A 23,925-nucleotide genomic window follows, 5' to 3' on the forward strand; every position below is an offset into this window, starting at 1 on the left:
ATATATATATATATATATATATATATATATATATATATATATATACACACTAGCAAAATACCCGCGCTTCACAGCGGAGAAGTAGTGTGTTAAAGAGGTTATGTAAACATATATATACACACACACATCCACATATACATATATATATATACACACACACACACACACACACACACACACATATATATATATATATATATATATATATATATATATATATATATATACACATATCTACATATATATACACATATATATACGTATCTACATATATACATACATACATAAATTCATATATATATATACATATATATACATATCTACATATATATATATTGTAACAGATAGAGGCGTGGTCCACCTCTTGAACCCTCAGGTACCACTCTGAACACCAGGTGAATGTATAATAATTATTTATTTTACTAATACACAGTGCACAAAGCACCCTCCACTCCTCACTCATAAACTACAAATAACTCTTCCAATAAACCAATCCTCCTCGCCCAGACACTTCGCCCTCCTACCTCAGCTCAGTGTCTGGGCTTTCCCACAGTCCTTTTATATCCCCTGACCCGGAAGTGGTTCCCGGCCAAACCCACAAGTCCTTATTCCCTCCGGGTCAGGGTAAACAGTGCTTTTCTTCAGCCCGGGAGCACGTCGTTCCTTCCTGTCACGTGATGATGACGCACTCCCGGGTTATAGGGCACATAAGAGCCCACTAGCCCCCCTACAGCGACTCCCGGTGGTCCCCAAGGTATCCAGCAGGGCTGTGTATACAAACTGCAAAGTCCATGAGGCCCTGCTGGAACTCGGGGCACGATCATGCTGTCCGGAGGGCTCCTCCTAGCGGCCTGGGGGTGGCAACCGGAGTCTGTAGCCGGCTGTCCATCACAATATATATATATATATATATATATATATATATATATATACATATCTACATATATATCTACATATCTACATATATCTACATATACATATATATTATACTAGCCAACCCGCGGCGTACCATACGCCGCATAATCAGGCCGCTTTTTTAATGATTTTTAAGCACAGGGAAAAAATTAACATTTGAAAAATCCGGAGGAGAGGGGAAGGACGCCCATTACGCCCCATCCATCATGCTAGTCTGCTGATTTCTCGTTCAGTAACCTGTGAGTAGTGATGGGCGGGGTGAAGCCTTGCGAAGCATCAACACGTTTGAAGCAATTGTGTCGGAAATCGTATCGAAGCTTCGAAGCATTTGACACTCACCTCTCTCGTGACACCTCCTGGCCATTTTCATTAACGTTACAGAAACTTATGATACACTTCAATGACGTCTGTTAAAAGTCGTATTGCTTTTATTTTTTCGTAGCTACAGACTGACAATGAAGAGAAGGGTTCGTCAGCAGCTTCTAGTGTCTGATGTCTAAAAAATATAAATATAACTAATGCCGACAGGCAGAATGCACTATACGATAGCAAGAGTTAAACAAAATAAGACGCCTCACCTCATGCATTCCCGGCTCTTTCAATTAGTATTTACTTTTGCACTGTATCATTATAATCGCTCCTGTTATTAGTATTATAATTAACCCTGATCTTTTCTTTAGATCACATTTAATAGCCTTAAATGTTTTGTTTGGTCTGTCTTAATTAAAACGGAGTAGACAGAAAATAAAGGTTTATCCCTGTACTTTGCCATGATATAGGTAAGCACATTTGAGAAAGAAAATGTGAAATCCTTAAATCACAGATGTCATTATTCGATCAAGTATTAAAATCTGCAGTGCTTCGAAAGCTCGACACAGTGTCGAAAGCTTAGTATAGAACGGCCCATCACTACCTGTGAGTCACGTAGAGTTTTCATTGTTGTTTGTGATTCTGGCCGCTTTTCGCGTACTGAGTTGTTCGGGAGTCACAGTTGAGAAACAGTTTTTAAATGTCTTTTAAGCACAGGGGAAAAAATGAACATGTGGCCCGGTGCATTCTTTAACTGCCTTGTGGCGCTGTAGTAGTACGGCTGCTTTGCAGTAAGGAGACAGTGGAAGATTGTGGGTTCACTTCCCGGTTCGTCCCTGTGTGGATAGCAAATTATCCACGACAAACAAACTGTTTTACACGCTTCAAACCAATCCGCGCCACTTTTTCAATGTTTTTTAATCCTTCGAGTTGCTAATTAACTAACTAACACCCACCCACTCAGCTTGTGTGAAAAAAATGCGCCCGTTCTTTCATCATTTTGTTGCAGCCTATCAAAGACTTGGTGATCATGTTTTGTAGACTCAATATATATTGGCTTTTCACTCAGCGCGAGGGCGCGCATTCATCTCGGATTATTACATCTTGCTAGACTAATCTGCTACACGGCAGCGTTTGAAAAACCGACTTATCCCAGATGAGTTTCACCGGCATTAATGATTAGGAATCTGGTTGGAACAAAACCCTGCAGCCACAGGGGTTCACCAGGACCGAGTTTGGCAAACACTGTTGAACAGAGACGAAACCGACTCAGGTGAGGAGTGGGGGCGGGCAAAGTAGTTGGAGCTATTGATTATTCAGTGTTGTTTGCCTGGGTGTCTGATCTGCTCAACAGGATTATAAATAAAAGGAAAACAATGTGAAGGCAATGTCACAGGTGATCCTGTGGTATAGCGGGTCCACAGCTCCCCTTCAAAAGCCAATTTTTAAATAAATAATCATCGCACTCACAGTGTAGACTCGTGCTTCGGGCATTTCTCCCCTGTGCAGTGTGTGAGCGAGTGAGGAGAGAGAGAGAGAAAGCCGGTACGTTAGAGTGAGCGAGAGCAGGCTCGAAGGCAATGTGTTCCTGTGGTATAGCGGGTCCATAGCTCACATTCAAAAGGCCATTTTTAATCAGGCGACTGACAGTAGTGGAGTCACGCACAGAGAAGGTCAGCTGCAGAGAGAGCGTCTCGACTGTTGCAGGTCCTGAAGCAGGTGAGACGCTAATGAAAAAGAGGCACAGGGCTTATTGATTTTTAAAGACTGCTTCCTTCATTGTGTTTTAACTTCAGTTTTAAAGGATTCTCTCCTGCGCTGCCTGTGTGTGCCTCTGTCTCTCTGTGGTGCTGCCTCTGTGTGTGTGCGTGGCTCTCTCTCACGCGCTGCTTGTGTGTGCGCTTGTCTCTCTCTCTGGCGTTGCCTCTGTGTGTGTGCGCGTCTCTCTCGCGCTGCCTGTGTATGCCTCTGTCTCTCTCTGGCGTTGCCTCTGTGTGTGTGTGTGTGTGTGTGCGCGCGCGCGGCTCTCTCTCTTGCGCTGCCTCTGTGTGAACCAAGATTCCATTGAGGTTGACTAATGAAAAGTCAACGTAGCTCAGAGCTGCAAGTGGAATGTGGCATAGACAAACAGAAATGACGGCATGTTTTTCGAGGCGTCGCGTCCGAGTTGGTGGGCGTGACTGTGATTTTTTCGTCGTATTCAATGGTCTAAGAGTTGGTGGGCGTGGTTCCTTCCTGCGTGCGCCATTGGCATCTTACTTGTCGGCGTGCTTTCCATACCGCTTAGAATTAAGGCCAAAAAGTTCTATCTTGGTCTCATCAGACCAGAGAATCTTATTTCTCACCATCTCAGAGTCCTTCAGGTGTCTTTTAGCAAACTCCATGCGGGCTGTCGTGTCTTGCACTGAGGTATGTGTGGAGACAACCAGGCACTGCTCATCACTTGTCCAATACAGTTACCACAGTGAAGCATGGCGGTGGCAGTATCATGCTGTGGGGGTGTTTTTCAGCTGCAGGGACAGGACGACTGGTTGCAATCGAGGGAAAGATGAATGCGGCCAAGTACAGGGATATCCTGGACAAAAACCTTCTCCAGAGTGCTAAGGACCTCAGACTGGGCCGAAGGTTTACCTTCCAACAAGGCAATGACCCTAAGCACACAGCTAAAATAATGAAGGAGTGGCTTCACAACAACTCTGTGACTGTTCTTGAATGGCCCAGCCAGAGCCCTGACTTAAACCCAATTGAGCATCTCTGGAGAGACCTAAAAATGGCTGTCCACCAACGTTTACCATCCAACCTGACAGAACTGGAGAGGATCTGCAAGGAGGAATGGCAGAGGATCCCCAAATCCAGGTGTGAAAAACTTGTTGCATCTTTCCCAAGAAGACTCATGGCTGTATTAGCTCAAAAGGGTGCTTCTACTAAATACTGAGCAAAGGGTCTGAATACTTAGGACCATGTGATATTTCAGTTTTTCTTTTTTAATAAATCTGCAACAATTTCAAAAATTCTTTTTTTTGTCTGTCAATATGGGGTGCTGTGTGTACATTAATGAGGGAAAAAATTAATTTAAATGATTTTAGCAAATGGCTGCAATATGACAAAGAGTGAAAAATTGAAGGGGGTCTGAATACTTTCCGTATCCACTGTGTATATATACATATATATATATATATATTCACGGCATTCATAATCTGAATCACAATCTGATTGTATGGGTGGTTATCTACCAAGTAACGCTTATGGTTGGCCAGCAAGTCAGCTAACATCCGCCACGGTGCCCTCAGTTGTGAGAAGCAGATCATAGAATGGTTGAAAATAGTTTACTGTCAAATAATGCAAAGAGTACGCGACATGTGTTTCGCCCTAATTCTGGGCTCATCAGGCGTACACACTCACTGCACTCCCTTATGGGAATCGAACCTCGGACGTCAGCGCTAGAGGCGAAACCCCTGGCATTGCGCCACGGCGTGTGGTTCGTTTATTTGACAGCATGTAGATCGGGGTAATTACATTCACGGCATTCGTAGCCTGAATCACAATCTGATTGTATGGGTAGTTACCTACCAGGTAACGCTTGTGGTTGGCCAGCAAGTCAGCTAACATCCGCCACGGTGCCCTCAGTTGTGAGAAGCAGATCATAGAATGGTTGAAAATAGTTTACTGTCAAATAATGCAAAGAGTACGCGACACGTGTTTCGCCCTAATTCTGGGCTCATCAGGCGTACACACTCACTGCATATAGCCAAATTCCCGCACTTCGCAGCGGTGAAGTATTGCTTTTAAATTTTAATTAAGAAGAAAAGAAAACCTTTTTAAATTGAGGGAAAATATACCAACAACAATTTGTTAAGGATCTGTTTTTTTGTGAAGCTGCCTTTACACAGCCTGTCTGCTGTTTTATAAACGAACGCCATATAAGGCCGTCCTTTCTCCTTGCTTAGCGGTTCTGTATTGTTTTATTGTTCGTTTATTACGATTGTTATAGTTATTGTGTAGGTATTTGAGACTCACTTTTCTGTTCAGGTACCCATTTCCTTTATGTAATCCACGAATTCTCCGCTATTTTTTGTTCGTTTATTACGATTATAGTTATTTATTGATTCCCTTCTTACCTGACTGCCTGCTCATATAAGGCGCTCTGCTGTTTTTTTGTCAAGCAGTCTTTACACAGCTTCTCTGCTGTTTTATAAACGAACGCCATATAAGGCCATCCTTTTTCCTTGCTTCGCCAAGGAAGCAGCCTTTTTATTTAATCCACGGGTTCTCCGCTGTTTTATTGTTCGTTTATTACGATTGTTACAGTTCTCTTTGTATACCACGTTGTCAGTTCAGCACTCCGGTTGTAATATGACCAAGTCGTGCAAGCTTACTGTTGAGAATGCAACGTATAGTTGTACAGGAGAAAAGCAATCTTGCCAAACTTAATTTAAACTTACGGTTTACACCGTGCTTTGTTTCCGCCGTAGCTGCACTTATGAATATGCTTGTATGCGTCACTCGCTCGCTTCTTATTGTTTCGCTGCCTTCTCAATTGTGTAATGAGTGATCACATGTGCTGCGTTCAGTCAGTTCACGTGAGCCGCTCTCTTGTGTGATGTTGCGATGTCCACGGCTTTATTTAATGTTAGCTAAGACCCGGCACTTCAAAGTTTCTCGCTACAGCAATTTTGACTCTGTTACAAAGTGATCCAAAGTCTCGTTTATACCTTGTGTCTTCTCATTAAACTTGTATGTCGCGAATATGGTATTGCAAATGGCAGCGGGAGCGTTTCTATAAACTTAATTTAAACTTACGGTTTACACCGTGCTTTGTTTCCGCAGTAGCTGCACTTATGAATATGCTTGTATGCGTCACTCGCTCGCTTCTTATTGTTTCGCTGCCTTCTCAATTGTGTAATGAATGTTTTCTTCAGCGCTCTTTGGGGCTCTTCCTTGTTTTCTACGTACTGCGTTCACAGTCAGTTCACGTGATTACGTGGGAGGCGTGATGACGCGATACGCAACTCCACCTCCGACGGCCAGCGAGCTGCAGTCCATTACAGTATATGGACAAAAAAGAGGTTCCATTTATGACCGTTACGCTTTGAATTTCGAAATGAAACCTGCCTAACTTTTGTAAGTAAGCTGTAAGGAATGAGCCTGCCAAATTTCAGCCTTCCACCTACACGGGAAGTTGGAGAATTAGTGATGAGTCAGTCAGTCAGTGAGGGCTTTGCCTTTTATTAGTATAGATATATATATACAGTATATATATATATATATATATATATATATACAGTATATATATATATATATATATATATATATATATAAATATATATATAAAGGGTTACATACCTCTTGTGTTACCTATCTGCATTATTTCAAATTGACTCTTTAACCCTAGCCTTGTGTAATTTATTAAATCATATCTCAAGGCCACTGATTGGAATCTAAAAGAAGCCCATTGAACACTTTCGGCATAGTATTTGAAGGAATCTGGAAATAACTACCAGGTTTTGTAGATGAGACAAAAAACACTGATGTATTCAAAAAATGTCTAAATGAAAAACTGAAGAATGTAAGTTATTACATAACCACAGAAAAAGGACAGACTAAGTAGTTACTCTCATTTTTAAAAATTTTGTATTTTTTTAAGGCGATCTCCAAAACCACTTTAGACACAGTTCCCTCGGGAAGCTCCTGGCATGCATCCCTGATTCCCTATAATCAGTTTAACGGGACAGACATACTAGGCAGCTACTAATCTGGTTAACCACAAATACAGTTGGCAAGACCTGTTCTGTCCTATATAAGAACCTTTTTATACTATCTGCTAGACTGTATACTAAACATCATAAGCAGTCTACACCTAAACTGGCATTTATAAGTATTCTCCATTCTCCAGTATAAGTCTCTTTCTTTCCTACACAAACTTCATGGCACCTCTATACCTTGCAAACCATGAACAATTATGAATTGAGCAACTGTGCTTCAGAAATTTTAATAAAGAAAGACAATAAACTAGGGCAGAGAATCATAAAAAATTAACTACAGTAATTAATCACATAGTTGTATGGAATTAATCCCAATTAATCACATCTACCATTAAAACATGCAATCATAAAATAAATACATAAATCATGAAGTATATATAAACCAAATCAGAAAATTAATGTAGAATCAACACAAAGGAACTTTTAAAAATTGAATGCCATAGTTTAACCTTAAACAATGACCTGAAACCTGACCTTTTGACAAAATACCTGCACAAGTACAACCTGAATTTGAATACCTTCTTAAAAGTAAAGTTCAAAAGAAGGCAATAAGAAAACAAGGCAAACATATTAATTCTCAAATTGGTATGGCATATGAGGCACAGAAGCAATTGAAGGAGAAAGGAGAAAATCAACTTATATAAGTTCATATTCTAGCTATTAATATTTGTTAATACCCAGTAATTCATTAAAATTATATAAATAAGTAAGAACTTGGAAAGAACTTAATTTATTGTATAACATGGATACAAAGGGTGGCACTTACTTTAAAGATTTCAATTCCAGTCTGAAGATACACAAAAGCAAGAACAGTTCTTCAGGCAAAGATGAGCCATAACCTCCGCTCAGTCTGTAGTACTTTATATGGCTAAGTAACTCTTTCAGTGCAACGCAAACTGTAATCCTGCCCTACCATTAATATGGTTACAATCAGCCTCTTCAGGCACCAATGTAACTATTTTCCACAGCTCCCATCTTCTGCCCACATATAAATTTGGTGTGTTTTTATCACTAGGACAGAGTTGCGTCTTTCTAAAGTAATGAATTAGTTCAAACAGTATTTAGCTGCTGGTTTATAATGTTCAGTTCAGTTAATCAAGTCTTGCATATCCTCACAATTGCTTTCTTCTTTGTAACTTTTTTTCCCCTCTTGTATGTTAACCTACCTAGAACAGCAGGAGACTGTGCTGCTGTACGAGCTACTTGCAAGTTTGCTCTTCCTCCCCTCCTCGGCATCTGACTCAGTTGCATTGGGCACCTGAGTGGCCTTCGGACAAGTAAAAGAGGAAGATATACAGGGTAGGATTCAAAAGTAATGAGCCTCATTTTGTTCTGACGCGAACGTACCTCGACGCACGCCCTACTTGCCAGCGACGGCGACGGTGGGTGTTGGCTTCACAACGCAACGGAGCTCCTACTGCTCCGAAAGCTTGGCCTTGACGGGAACCCCTGTGCGGTAGTGCGTTACACAGCGGAACGGAAAGTTCGTTAGAGCAACGGTACACGTTGAAGACGAAGACCATGCTCATTGCCTTCTTCGGAGTGAAGGGGATCATCCACTACGAGTTTGTCCCGCAAGGACAGACCGTGAATGCTGCTATCTACTTGGAAGTCCTGAAAAGGCTGAAAAGAAGCGTTGCACGCAAGCGAAGGGACATCAAGGACAGCTGGAAGCTGCCCAGCCACACTGCCTTCATCGTGAGCGCCTTCCTGGCCCTGGTGAACGTTCCGGTGGTCCCCCAGCCTCCCTACAGTCCGGACGTGTTGCCTTCTGACTTCTTCTTGTTTCCGCGCTTAAAATCAGCGCTGAAAGGAAAACGCTTCAACTCGATCGAGGACATCCAAGCAAATGTCAAGGCAGCCCTTGCAGCCATCCTGGAACAGGCCTACGTGGACGCCTTCGAGTCATGGAAAAGCCGCCTACAAAAGTGTATTGATGCAGGAGGTGCCTATTTTGAAGACTATTAATTAGTTGTACCGATTTGCTCAATAAATTTGTCTTTTTGAACAAAGGCTCATTACTTTTGAATCCTACCCTGTATAATTATACATGTCAGTGTAACTGTTGTCAAGGTAAACTATTTTGTAGATAAGTTGCTCAGAATGTTTCTCTATAAGAGAAATGAGTTTGCAGCTCTCAGTTTGTACTGTGAAGAAGAGACTTTCTCCAGTCTGCAGTAATTACATGCTATTAAGAATGTACAAGACCACTGAATTGTTTAGTCCAATTATGGGTGAGCAGATGGAAATCACAGATTAGGTCTAAGCTACCAACTCCTCTGTGACTCTCACCTAGTCACTTAACTTCAATTGAAGAAATGTGTCAATGTAAAAATACATCCTCTACTGTAAATTCAAAGCTCTTTTAAATACTCTTCAATAAAATAGGCTCTTTACAGACTGAAGACTAAATTAAATATATTGTCAAAAATCATTTTCTACTATGACAGTAACAGAATAACCTTCTGTACCATAAAGGGCTACTTAATCTATCTATATATATATAAAATCCTAATCCTAAAAGTGCAACGATTTTATGTGATGTTTTTATGTTACTTTTTTGTCATGCTTTAAATCAGGCTTATTTTAAAAACTACATATATATGTTTGGTATCACTCTTTTCAGAAAATATCGAACTTTAATGTGATGTTGTTAGATTTTCAGATTCTTATTCTGTTTTTAAATTATAAACTAAAAAATATTAAGAACTCACGTCCCACAAGACGAGACTTTCTGCCAAGAGATTTAACCATGCCCAGGGCTGGAAATGAAAGACAAAGAGTAGGACAGTTGCTGTACATGCTTTTAAATGTTTGAAGCGCCGCACGAGATGCAGATTACCCAGCAAAGAGGAGTTAAAAAAAGAAATTGTATGTTTCCCATTGTATCACCATTTAAGAGTGAGTTTCAGAGGATCAACCACGTTTCCTTGGAATGCGTTCAGCCCCCCTCTTCATAACAAGACCGGCAGAGACATGAAGTGGCTGGAGTGTAGTGCAGGCCACGGGGTTAGCAAGCGAAGTGAGCAGGGGGTTAGCCCCCTAGTTGTCATATAAAAGCACATAATGATGCATCATGCAGCACATTGGTAATTTCTTAGGTTTTTAATTTTATTATTCTTTGTATTAATTTACTCCATGTCTCATAAAAAATTGAACGTTCAAAATGTATTTATATTACTTGAAATATACTTTATTGCTAACTTAATCATTATGTAAAACTCTACATTACAGTAAAACAAGCTAATATATTTTGATAAATCAATGTATGAACATTGGAATACTTACTATTTTCCTTCAACAGCTTCTATATCAAGTGTATTCACTCCATTCCCATGAATACGGTCGACAACTCTGTCTTTGTTTAACTCCAAGGTAAGCACCCTATTATGAAAATTAATTGAACAGGATTAAATTCATCTACAAAGAGTAACAAATTATTTAACTCCATTTTGCACTAACAGACTGTATTGTGTATAAAAGAACTGAAAATTAAATATAAGGTTTCTGTTGAAAAGTGCTTTTAGAAAACAAGTTAACAAATGGACAAAAAAATAAGTAGGCTCTTAACTCACACGTACAATAAAATAAAATAAGGCATCATTCTTTAAGAGAGATTGTTGGCATAACAATGCCTGTTAGAAATGAGATGTGGTGTATGTTCTTTAGATCTAATGTATAAAGCTATATATGTTTGTCGGGTGTGGAAATCCCCACCAGGTTTTGCACTGATTCCCAATTTGTACAGGGCAACACCATAGGCAATGCTCCATTCTGAAATGTCACCAAGTCCTCACCCTCAGCAGGGCCGGCGGCTGCCCCCAACTCAGGCAACACTGGGTATCCCTGGTAGTTGACTATAACTTGGCATTTGAAAATGCTCCACTTTTGTAATACTCCATTCAAGTTTACCAAAATGTACACATTGTGTTGACATCAAGAAATTATTGCACTGAATTTTGCTTATGTATGCACGTCTACCTACTTTTGATCATTCAACCACTTTGTCATTCATGCTTTAATCTTGGTTTGTCCAGATCTGCAGTGTAACCAAAATGCACAATGTGTCCTGTGCTTTATGAGAACACTGTGCTACAGTGATGTCTCTGTCTGCCTGGTAAGCTCCCTCAATGGTACCTTCCCTATCACCTTTCCCATGAATTCTTCTCCAAGAAGGCGTTAACAAAGCCTGCCCTTTGTCTTGTTGCTTTCTTAAGACCCTCTTTATCCTTGGCAACTCCTTGCTAACCTGGCAACTAGTCACCTTAACAATGCTGCTTATGCCCAGCAGCTGGCAGCAAATACATCATAGGTGTTTCAAGTCTGTCATCAGGTCAAAAAATAGGCTAAGGGTCAATAACTGAAAAGAGAGTCACAGCTCCTTAGCAAACAGCAAGTATTATCTAATGACATTTTTCAACTTTCATCCTCTTTACTGTAATTATTTTGAGGTTTGTAATGACAGAAACATTAACAGTATACATAAAAAGTACATAACTCTTTAAAAACAAGGATTTAAAGGAAAACTTTTCTGTGCTTTGTTTTTTCCTCACATTCAGTGGTATAAATATTTTACATTGTAAAATGTACTTTAGCAGAGTCCCGAACAACATAAAAAATATACACTAAGGTGGCTCATGTAGATGGAAAATAAATGCCAATCATGACATCTAGTGGAAGAAAAAGGCATGCACTAACAGAAGACTATATATTATGGATTAGCCAAGCTGCACAATGGGCATCTCATGTAAGTATGGCATTACACAAGTGATGAATGCTACTGATTTACCTGTAGAATTTTCATATTTGGAAGTCTTATATGATACTGGAGCCTACTGTCCTATCACTAGCAGAGGCTGGTCCATATTTTTTTAAGTACCTATTATCCTGGTACTTTTTGTAGTTTTTTGGTGGCATTAAAACAATCCCAGCAAATGCCTTGATTTTAAATGGGAAAACTGGATTTTTTTTTACATATTTTTACTCTGAGTACTTGATGTGTACTTCTTTAAAAACTATTCTTAAAAGCATGATTCATTATGAAATACTGACACAATTTTAAATTGTAGTTTGTGTCGATTTTATTTTAAACTTGTTTCAAGAACAAGTCATACACTTTCTAACATATCTACGCTTGTGCAGCAAACAACGCCTAATTTAAAGCAATAAGTACATTAATAATTAAGTACCAAGATAAAAAGGCTAGAAAAAAATAATGCACTTCCAAGTACCAAATGGCAAAATAATTGTGCACATCAAACCCTGAATTGAAAATCTATGCCATCTCTCTATTATAAAAAAAAAAAAACCTGAGAGAGAATGACTAGGGAGACGAGACGTGATCTTCACATGAAGATCATGGAAGAAATTTAAAAGACCAGCGAGACGAAATAGATTGGCCACGGAGCGTCTCACGGGGACCTTAAACATGAGACTTTGTGCCAAGAGACTGACCCAGGACCGTCTCTATAAATATTCCCTGGAACATTATATTGTTACAGGTTAATTACAATCAGATGCATTAAACTAATAAACAATATGCAGTTAGTTTCAGTGTATACGATAAAGCCACGTCAGGGATGGGGATCTAAAGAAAGGGTAACCACACAGGAACAGTAGCACTGCTTTGATGCTGAGTGCAACCAGTCTGCAAAACAGAGCGGAGAATTTGCATATGCCAGGGTTGGAGCTACCGTGGAAATGTGCGTGGCTTTACGCCAAGTTTAGGTTTTATACATCATGATTTGAGAATGGAAACGTTCGTATGTAACATTTTTGTGCATACGCACCGTTTATACATGAGGCCCCAGGTGTAATTGAAAAAATATCAGGACAAAAAGAGGTCAGAAATAGAAGACAAAGAGTAGAAAACAAAGTAAAATGTCATAAAGAGGTTAAAAAAATAAGGGGGCCAAACACATGCAGAGCAGGTTAGAGATAATGAAAACAGTGGAATTCAAAAGACTCAAAAAAACGTAGGCATGAAACACATGCAGAGCAAGATACAGAATATGAAAGCAGAAAAAAACGAAAGTGTCAAAACAAAGAAAGTAAACATCACATTAGTGCAAACAAAGAGAAATTATTACTCGAAGAAATAACAAAAACGCGAATAGAGATCGAATATATGGACATAGGTGATATGTCAGAAGTATGTAAATATTGTAAGGCTTTGAAGTTTAAGTCAGAGAATTTCAAAAACGGGGTTTACCTCACATGCATTTATTGGTTACTTTGCAGAAAAAATTAACAACTGCTGATGATGTAGATCGTTTTGTCTGTGCTGAAATTCCAAACAGAGAAACCTATCCTGAATTATGGTACAAAGTCAATAAACACGTATCACGGACCTCATTTAAAAGATTCAGTATGTTGGGACTCTAAAGATTCCAAATATTGTTTTTGAAGAAGCTCTGAATTAAAAGTGAAACTAATGAAATAGCAACAATTCAAAGAAAAAAAAAATCTTAAAAGTATGTATCTGGAAAACCAAACATGGGGGCTGGTGAGCGATGCAAGCAGGGGGCAAAGCCCCCTAGTAATACAAAATTAAAATGTCTTTTAGAAAAAGTAATACTAATGAGATACAAGCTACACAAAAGGGAGTAAAGTTTGACATTAAAATGCTTAATTTCAGTATAATGATAAAATTGAACTGAAATTAGCTACACTTACTTTGAGTTCTGCCTGGTCAGTAATGTAAATCTTTAGCTGGCCAACATCAGTAAATAAATAACCATGTACAGGTTTCAGATTTTAACTCCAATTTTGACTTAGCCATTGGTTTAAAAGGATTCTGAATTTAGATTTGAGTAGTTTAATTTTTCCGAACAAGTAAAATGCTTGAACCAGAAGGTTTCTAATAAGGGAGAGATATTTTTTACTCAAACGGATATACAGTTGTGCTTGAAAGTTTGTGAACCCATTAGAATTTTCTATATTTCTGCATACATATGACCTAAAACATCATCAGATTTTCACTCAAGTCCTGAAAGTAGATAAAAAGAAACCAGTTAAACAAATGAGACAAAAATATTATACTTGGTCATTTATTTATTGAGGAAAATGATCGAATATTACATATTTGTGAGTGGCAAAAGTATGTGAACCTCTGGGATTAGCAGTTAGTTTGAAGGTGAAATTAGAGTCAGGTGTTTTCAATCGATGGGATGACAATCAGGTGTGAGTGGGCACCCTGTGTTATTTAAAGAACAGGGACCTATCAAAGTCTGCTCTTCACAACACGTTTGTGGAAGTGTATCATGGCACAAACAAAGGAGATTTCTGAGGACCTCAGAAAATAAGTTGTTGATACTCATCAGGCTGGAAAAGGTTACAAAATCATCTCTAAAGAGTTTGGACTCCACCAATCCACAGTCAGACAGATTGTATACAAATGGAGGAAATTCAAGACCATTGTTACCCTCCCCAGGAGTGGTTGACCAACAAAGATCACTCCAACAGCAAGGCGTGTAATAGTCGGCGAGGTCACAAAGGACCCCAGGGTAACTTCTAAGCAACTGAAGGCTTCTCTCACATTGGCTAATGTTCATGTTCATGAGTCCACCATCAGGAAAACACTGAACAACAATGGTGTGCATGGCAGGGTTGCAAGGAGAAAGCCACTGCTCTCCAAAAAAAACATTGCTGCTCGTCTGCAGGTTGCTAAAGGTCACGTGGACAAACCAGAAAGCTATTGGAAGAATGTTTTGTGGACGGATGAGACCAAAATAGAACTTTTTGGTTTAAATGAAAATTGTTAAGTTTGGAGAAAGGAAAACACTGTGTATAAGAACCTTATCCCATCTATGAAACATGGTGCTGGTAGTATCACGGTTTGGGCCTGTTTTGCTGCATCTGGGCCAGGATGGCTTGCCTTCATTGATGGAACAATGAATTCTGAATTATATCAGAGAATTCTAAAGGAAAATGTCAGGACATCTGTCCATGAACTGAATCTCAAGAGAAGGTGGGTCATGCAGCAAGACAACGACCCTAAGTACACAAGTCGATCTACCAAAGAATGGTTAAAGAAGAATTAAGTTAATGTTTTGGAATGGCCAAGTCAAAGTCCTGACCTTAATCCAATCGAAATGTTGTGGAAGATCCTGAAGCGAGCAGTTAATGCGAGGAAACCACCAACATCCCAGAGTTGAAGCTGTTCTGTACAGAGGAATGAGCTAAAATCTCTCCAAGCCGGTGTGCAGGACTGATCAACAGTTACCAGAAACGTTTAGTTGCAGTTATTGCTGCAAAAGGGGGTCACACCAGATACTGAAAGCAAAGGTTCACATACTTTGGTCACTCACAAATATGTAATATTCGATCATTTTCCTTAATAAATAAATGACCAAGTATAATATTTTTGTCTTATTTGTTTAACTGGTTTCTCTTTATCTGCTTTTAGGACTTGAGTGAAAATCTGATGATGTTTTAGGTCATATTTATGCAGAAATACAGAAAATTCTAATGGGTTCACAAACTTTCAAGCACAACTGTAGAGGACATTTTTAGAACATAAAAAACAAATAAAAGTCCTGGGCCAGACTATCTTTGTGGAAGACTCTTAAAAAAACACTCAAAAATGATATATTTTTTATATGTTACTTAACCCATTAAGTTTGTAGTGGTGGCCAAGAATGAATTTTAATATCATGTTTCATTTTTTGCTATAATTTCTACTTACTTCTGGAAAACTCAGTATAAAATATAAACAGGAAAGCCAAATTCCTATAATAGTGTATTTTTGAATTGAAAACAAAATTCTTGACTAATGAATGAGGGGAAGAGGCAAAATCAAAAGAATTCCAACCAATATAAAACTTGAAATGGGTATTGTATATGGAAACAACGGTTGTTTTAGTGGAACTTCCTTTATACCTCTGTTGGTATGGCACATGTCAATGCGATGTCTTTTCCCTGTCTAGATAGATAGATAGATACTTTATTAATCCTAAGGGGAAATTCACATACTCCAGCAGCAGCATACTGATACATGTCTAAGATCTTCTTCACCCATCAGTCCACCCTACTGCTCAGTGGTGCTAATTGTCCACACTGCTCATCGCTTCTGCTAGAGACCTTAATTTGCATACACTGGCAACCTGCAAACAGGCCACTCAGCAGCTGCTACTCTTTATCTTCAGGATCCTGTCAGTGCTGCACAGCTCAATAGCATAATGTACTCTGTATAGCAGTGGTACTCAAATATAAATCTTAATGGTCCACTTATCAAATTTTCTCCTGAGTCAAAATTCCAGAGAACTGCAATTCAATGAGCAGATAAACATGGTTCAATGTCCAAAACAGTGTTCCAAAAAATTAAAAACTGTGTGTAATGTAAGCATTGCAGTTTTAATAATAAAACTGCACACAAACACCTTTCTGTAACCAAGTGTTTAAAAATTGGTACAAAAGTGTGATGCCAACCAGAAACACCCATGCAAGTGATTATTGAGGAATCTAATGTGGCATGAGGTGCTTTTTTTTTCTTAATTCTATTTTATTATAGTAATTGAAAATACTGATTCACAGTAATCAAATCAGTTTTCAGTGAAGCAGAACTGGTCCATTGGTAGACCTTCTCTGCTTTTATGGAGAATTATGTGACCATTTTTACTGCAAATGGGTTTTCAATTAACAGTAGGTCTTGTTTTCTTGGGTTCAAGTTTTCAAAGTGAGTTTTGAAATTTTCAGGCAACTTCTCCAGGAACTCAGCATAATTCTGATAATGATGTTTTCCTTTTGTTTCTGACAAACATTTTTAAGAAGTGAAGAATGTCCTCCTGTATGCCATATATAAATACTGTACCTCCAGTTTTCTTAAGAAAGTACGCACTGCTGACATGAGGTCACATTTTGTGTTGATTCTACATTGATGCTTGATGTCTACGTCAGTGAGGTGGGATGTTGCATCGAAAAAAAAGGAACAGCTTACATTTTCTTTTGTGTGAAATTCACAAACTGTTTCGCTTTTGCACTGTTTTTTTATACAGAATAGTTAGACGTTCTTTCAAAGTGACTCAAAAATGTTCCAATGCCATGCTTTTTGCTTAGCCACCTAACATTATAGTGGAGAAGTAAATCATCAAATGTTGCACTAACTTGTTGGAAATGTGCACAATAAACAATGCTGAAGCTCTTGTAAATAATTATTATGGTTATCATCACTTCTGGGTACATTTATACCAGAGTGGCACACAAAGCTGTCTGGTGGATTATGCAATGATAGGGTATCAGGTCTGGGCGATGATCTTACAAGCGTTTCACCAGTCCCTTATCTTTTCCTGTCATGGATGGTGCTCCATCAGTTTTTTTTGTTACAGTAAGTGTGCCACCAAAGAAAAAAGGTTGGGAAACACTGCTGTAGAAGGGTAAATTATATTATACTAAAACTGCGTCCCGTTTCACGTGCAAATTATAACGTAATAAAGGTTACTTTTTGTCATGTTAAATATTTTAATTAAACAGCACATTAATTACATCAGAACTACAATTATGCGAGGTCTTCAGATTTTGTGAGACTGTTACGATATGAAGCTCGCAGTACAAAGGTGAAAAGATGGAAATCACGTAACGCAAACACAGTTGAAGTGAGAAGTATTCTATCCAGCAAAGTAGCTGCAGCTACGAAGATTAAAGAATTGTGCGAAATTGAGACGCAAAGCCCCGCCCACTGATTCGCGGTATTTGCATGTTGAGAATTTGAAAATGAAACTACAAAGTGGAAAATGAAAATGTAGTGGGCAGCAGGTGGCACCAGTGCTTATTTGCGTTTTACTTCTCACTTTTTTCATACCAATTGCTGTACAGGCTGAAAATGAAAGTGCAAATGCTCCTATTTCATTTTATGATCAAGTTTTGCAGCATTCTTGCGCGTAGACTTTGAAAATGAAAGTACAAATGCTCCTATTTCATTTTATTTTTAATTTCTGTAGCATTCTTGCACGTATACTTTGAAAATGAAATTGCAAAAGAGAGACTGCATTTTCATTTTATAATTTTTATTTTCATTTGCTTTTTTGCAGAAAATATCACCCATAGGTTAATGTGACTGCGGATACGTCACGCCACGACACACAAACTGATAACAACGGTAAAAATGAGTAGTCTTACCTTCGTGTGGATTCTGCTCGCTTCAAGTGAAGGGGATCTTCTAAACCTGTTTGGCGGGCGAAAAGAAATCCCAACATCGCAAATACACAGAAAGAACTCGCCCGTTATTATGACTTACTTAAAAGTCCTTTCTCGTAATTTGACAGGCACCTGTCCATTTTATCACGATCCCTACTAATTCTAGGACACACTGTAATTTCTCTATTTTCTTTTAAACATATTAACTGCACTTCTCATCGTTAAACAAAAGTAAAATAAACATATAAACTGGTGAAAGGTTTTAATTCCACTGATAACTTCATAAAGGGAGAGTGTTTGCGTATGCAAGGCATCTACAATGGCCAAAGACATAATACAAATTGAGAGGGCGTTCTAACAAAGAGCATTGTGATTGGCTGTAACCATTTCACCTGACCAATGAGCATCCTCGATACAAGGCAACCCTGACTCTTTAAGAAACGTCAAAGTTTGTCAGTCAGTTATTTCATGCTTTTGGCTTTCGTTTTATTTGTCCTTGTTAAATATGATTAAAATCCGAGATTTGTTAAGGAAAACCTTTGGCCTAGTAAAACATCACGTCGGAACTGATAGCTTCGGCAACAAATACTACAGTGTACCAGAGCAGAAAACGTGGACAGGTGAGGTTATATTCAGTTTTTGACAGTTGTTACGTATAGATATACCTGCTAGTGGTCACAAATACAACAAATTCCTTATTTTTTGTATCAATTCGTGTATCTCTCATTGTAATTATTTTAGTTAATAGTTATATTGAACTGTTATATCTGTTCAAAATGAAACGGGATATTGTAAAGTAGTATATATATAACATGTTTTAACAAAATGTATTATGTATGGGGGGGGGGGGGGGGGGGGGGGGGGGGGGGGGGGGGGGTGCAAATCATAAAAATACACATTGGCTCAGCATTCATCTTGAGTAGTGAGCTTACGTAAACTTAAGAAGATCTTTTGATACAGCGCATAAAACCGTAACTATCTGAAACATGAATCTGTGGGAAAGAAAGTGGTCAAGCAGAGAAATGTTAAAGATAGACAGATAGATATTGTTCCCAGGGGGAAATCTGGCTTTTTACAGAAGCTCTCTAAATAAATATAAATAAAGTATATACACATGAACACACAAGAATGACTAAAAAAAGGAACAAAATTCAAAAAGAAAAGCTTCTGACTTGGCAGTCACCATCATAGTTGAGCATTATGAAGGCTAATTGCTGTTGGTAAAAAGGAGTCCCAGTGGCGCTTCATGACACACTTAATATGTTAAAAACTGAATGTAGTAAATTGTGGTTTACAGAATCATTCTATCTGCAGCAATATTTGATACAGTTTTCATCAACTTGTCTTTATAAGCACAACATTCTTTTAGCATCACGAGACTGTTAAAAATAAAAATGCGAATGATTGTTTTAATAAAAGATCAAAACTAGATTTTAACTAGTAGGTAAAAGTAAAGGTAAAGGAGGAAAATTAATGTTTAGGCGTTAAACTCGTAGAATGCAATACAGAATGCTGTGGTCACTTTTTTGGTTCACGGAGAGGCACCTGAATTTCAGCATACTGTACATGTTTGTAAAGGATTAACAGCATAGGTGAGTTTCTTGGGCAAATAAAGTGAGCTGAAAGCTGATGATGATGGTTTCTAATTGAATACAAGTACTAATTCAGGCTAACCAGTTCATTTCCTCTGGGGTATTATATTTAATTTTGGTCTCCATTAAAAATAAAAAAAAGAAGATATAGTAGCACTAGAGCAAGTCCAGAATGACTAGGCTGATTCTGGGACTAAGAGGTTTGAGCCAAGATGAGAGATTTAAGGAGTAGAACCTTTTAAGGTTAAGCAAATGGAGATTAAGTGGTGACTTGATTGAAGTCTTTAAAATTATGGAAGGAGTTATTACAGGAAATTCCAGTTGGTACTTTAAAATAAATTCTACAACAAAACACAGGGACATGGGTGGAAATTTGTTAAAGGCAGATTTTATACAAATGTTAAAGAGTTTATCTTCACCTGAAAGAACTATAGACGTCTGGGATATCCAAGGTCCAGTGTAAAAGTGAAAATCATATTTTTAAAAAACAGTTGTGTTACATACGTACAGTATATGATATTGTCAGTGCATTTTCAGTTATATCCATTTCCAATGCACTTTTTTGTTTTGGAATTTAAAGGCAGACATATACTGTAAAAATGTATACAGTGCCTTGCAATTGCAGTAGGTGTTACAAGTAGATTGCAGCCTCCTTATGTGTTTATTTTAATTATCTGGCCTTTATCATATTCTGCTTATGCTTTTTTGGGGGTATGCTGGCTATTGGTGGATAGCAGAACAAACAGAAATATGATATTCTCTTTAGTTAAGCATTTTTTTCATGCATACAACAGATTTTTAGCAGATACTTCTATAACTTCTCATCTTTGAGATACAATTTGGAAATGTTTTTATAATTAGTAAAACTGTTATGACCCTGTTGCTGACATGGGTGAAACTAACATATGCATCCCAACATGAACATTTTAATGTTCCAATTTTATTTTTAATTGACATTAGCAGTCATTGACTTTTTGCCAGTTTGATTATTTAATGCCTTTTAAATATTGTTAGAGAGGTTTATTTTTTGTTGTCTCAAAGAAAAGACCAGAAAATATTTGAAAGCCGAGTTGTTACTGTTCTAAAATATTTCCACTAGGTGGCTTATTTGGTATTCAATTCAAAATGGTTATATATAATTTTAGCCCTTCAGTAGCAGTTAATGTGTAGAAATGTATTTTCTCTTGTTGTTGTATTCAGAGGTTTAAAGGTAAAGGCCAGCAGTAAGTACAATTTTATACTCAGACTCAAGGACGATTTCATAGAAACTTGAAATAAAATTAAACATTTGAGTGACTTAAGTCCAAGTCAGATTGTACATGATAAATGCCTGCTGGCATTGTTGCAAGTCTCAAACTGTTTGTTTTAAGGAAATAACTATGTGAAGGTAACAGTATATTGCTCAGCTGATAAAAGGGGTATTCAACCTCTGAAAGAATGTTAGTTACATTAGGGTACGTTTTCCTTCCACCAAGTCATTTTAACTAAATATTTATTATACTTTATGTAAATAAGGTATTAGAAATAATAAGTATTTTCTCATCCTCAGGATATAATGGGTCACATAGGAAGCACCCAGTGTGAATATACAAGTAATGCTCTTAACTGTACCTGGGTGATTAATCTAAAAATGTATCTTTCATATGCAAAGTTTTATTTATATATATTTATACACACATACTGTACATACATATATAAATATATAACATTTTGCATATGAAAGATACATCCATCCATCCATCCATTTTCCAACCCGCTGAATCCGAACACAGGGTCACGGGGGTCTGCTGGAGCCAATCCCAGCCAACACAGGGCACAAGGCAGGGAACCAATCCTGGGCAGGGTGCCAACCCACCGCAGATGAAAGATACATTTTTAGATTAATCACCCAGATACAGTTAAGAGCATTACTTGTAAATAAACTTGTACTTGTAGAAATAAAACATAGTATATATTTAAAGTGATTAATTATAGGACAGGCAAGAGAAGTAACTTAATTAGGGTCACAGAATGATGTGAAGCCAGAACTGATCTTACTAAATAATAGTATTTGGTTTTGCAGTCTCTCAGAAATGGGAAGGGAAAACATTCTATTTCTGATCCTGATCATTCCTTAAACAATGATTGTGGCAAACATGGACTGACAAAATATTATAGGACCTCATGTCTGCTAGAGAGCCCACAGGAATATTTGGCATTGTATTGTCCTTTAATATAAGTTAGCAGTGTGGAGGCCTTTTGAGACATCCATTTCTTAAAATGTAGGGGTAATGGGATACCTGAAGCCAGTAGAAATCATTCTGGATATTTTTTATCTGTAACAAAAATAAGGTGCTCTTGAACCTGGTGTTTCTGGGGCTCAGCCAAATGTAACTATTGCTTGGGATTTAAAGCTGTCTTATGGCAGAGCAGAGTTTTGGGTCAGAGAAGAATTTTATGGCTAATGGTCACAGGTGAGTGGAAGAGCCCAGCATCTTCAGAGGGACACACATCCAACCTGGTAGAAAGTGGTTCAAACCTGAATGTTCAGGCCGAACATGGCAGCAGTCTTTTATTTTAGTTTGTGTTATGGCGTCCTCCGTGTCCTCATGTTGGTAGTTTTGGCATTAGTCTGATTGTGGACCACTGCTGTTTGGTATCTCCAACCCCTATTAGAATATGTGCATACAATGTCTGTACCCAGACTTGTAAAATCTAGGGGTGCAAAGGCTATCGCCTATCACAACAAAAGCATTATATGAAAGGCAGGAGCCAACCGTGGACATGGTACCAGTTGCTTCAATATACAGTACAAATTATACATATAGTTAAAATGATCTGAGAAGTGTATAATTCAAATGTTGCATTCCTTTTATTTATTTTTTCCTCTAATATTTTCAAATTAATACATTTTCATTACAGTTGTTCTTTAGCTTAGTTTCATTGCATACACCCCAAAAAGTGATTCTTTTTGGACAAATAGAAGCACTGATTTGTCAGGCCCTCTATTGCTATTTTAGGCGGTTGTTTGATAGATTATTTATTGTTTTGTGATTTGATATTGTCATCTGAAACATTTGTTATTACTTAGAATGACACTTTTTAAAGGTGTGAGCATTGGAAAGGTAATGCTATTCCACTTAAACTTGTTTCATGGTGTTCAGCTTACTTATTTGACTAATTTTTGTTTCTTGATTTTATTTTTGAATATAGTTTTTAGGATTCTGATTTTTTTTTTTATTGTTGCAGCAAACCATGATTACGTTTGTCAGTGATTCTTAAGTTATTCTCCTTAGTTTCTTTGTGATAAACATCCAAAATCATTTGTATTAAATTAACTGTTATAGTGTTAAAGTAACCCTAAAAGTATACATATAGAAACAGTGTTTATTTTTTACACTTGATAGTTTGCTGTATGGAAACCTGCTCATTCAGTACCAGAAAATTAAGTCCCAATTTCAGTTTAACTGGGGTGACTTGAGTGAAGGTTACGTGTTTTTATGAACAGGTGTCAGGATCATTGATAACTTCTTCAATAACAGTGAGTAGACTTCTTCCATAGTCAATGTGCAGTATTAATTAAAAACTTATCCAAAAAGGTTACTGACTGTTACAGCTGTTAGAGAAGGTTCAGAAAAGCCTTGAGCCAGGAAGTGACGCTTAAAAATAGGTTTACTTTTTATTTATTTATTTAATTGTTTTATGAGGTTGGGATTGGCTTTGGTTGATTGGCTTTGTTAAGAAAAATGTAATATAACATTCTGGTACCTACTTATGATTGAATTCGTATTTCTTTGCCTATGCATTAAAATGCTAGCCTATGAGACAGTGAAGTCATGAAGGTATTGAGTGTAAGGATTTGCTTTCTTATATTGTACCTCATTTTAGATTGATAGTACTTTATTTGTCCCAATGGGGAAAATTAAGCTCAAAAAATATAGAAGTACTATAACCAACAATAACCTCAACCCTTTTAAACATAGATAAGAGTTACAAATTCAGAAGAAACGTAACAAGATCTTTCACAGTGCAGCTTTTTAAAGGAATATTGCCATAGGTATGAAGGAGCCTCAGTAGCTTTTCTTTATATATTTCTGCTGAATAATTTTTGGATAAAAGTACACAATGCTGATGTGTGAAATAGAAGATGAATTGTTTACATTGGTTATCACTTTTGTCTTTATTCTTTCCTCCACCACTACCTCCAGTGGGCTTGAGTGTGTATCCAATAACTG

The 23,925-nt window shown here is 37.8% G+C and overlaps 2 protein-coding genes across 4 annotated transcripts in view; one reads left to right on the top strand and one right to left on the bottom strand.

The window, feature by feature from the left end:
• The window catches only part of ercc8 (excision repair cross-complementation group 8), a 63,373-nt gene extending 44,930 nt beyond the window's left edge, over positions 1–18,443 (bottom strand). Inside the window, exons 1-2 of one of the 2 annotated variants that reach the window (XM_028805443.2) lie at positions 18,102–18,443; positions 10,275–10,370 (exon numbers count right to left, since the gene is read on the bottom strand). In XM_028805443.2, the coding sequence (XP_028661276.1) occupies positions 10,275–10,370; positions 18,102–18,178 (173 nt within the window). In that variant the 5' untranslated portion in view covers positions 18,179–18,443. Of the gene's footprint in view, positions 1–10,274; positions 10,371–18,101 lie in introns of those variants that run through there. The other variant, XM_028805444.2, reaches the window with a different exon arrangement.
• Positions 18,444–18,534: 91 nt separating this feature from the next.
• Positions 18,535–23,925, top strand: part of ndufaf2 (NADH:ubiquinone oxidoreductase complex assembly factor 2) — a 159,575-nt gene continuing 154,184 nt past the window's right edge. For both annotated transcript variants that reach the window (XM_028805446.2, XM_028805447.2), the window contains exon 1: positions 18,535–18,739. In XM_028805446.2, coding sequence (XP_028661279.1) covers positions 18,625–18,739 — 115 coding nt within the window. In that variant the 5' untranslated portion in view covers positions 18,535–18,624. The remainder of the gene's footprint in view (positions 18,740–23,925) is intronic.

The sequence above is a fragment of the Erpetoichthys calabaricus genome, chromosome 7 (assembly GCF_900747795.2).
Source record: "Erpetoichthys calabaricus chromosome 7, fErpCal1.3, whole genome shotgun sequence".
Classification (NCBI taxonomy): Eukaryota; Metazoa; Chordata; class Cladistia; order Polypteriformes; family Polypteridae; genus Erpetoichthys; species Erpetoichthys calabaricus.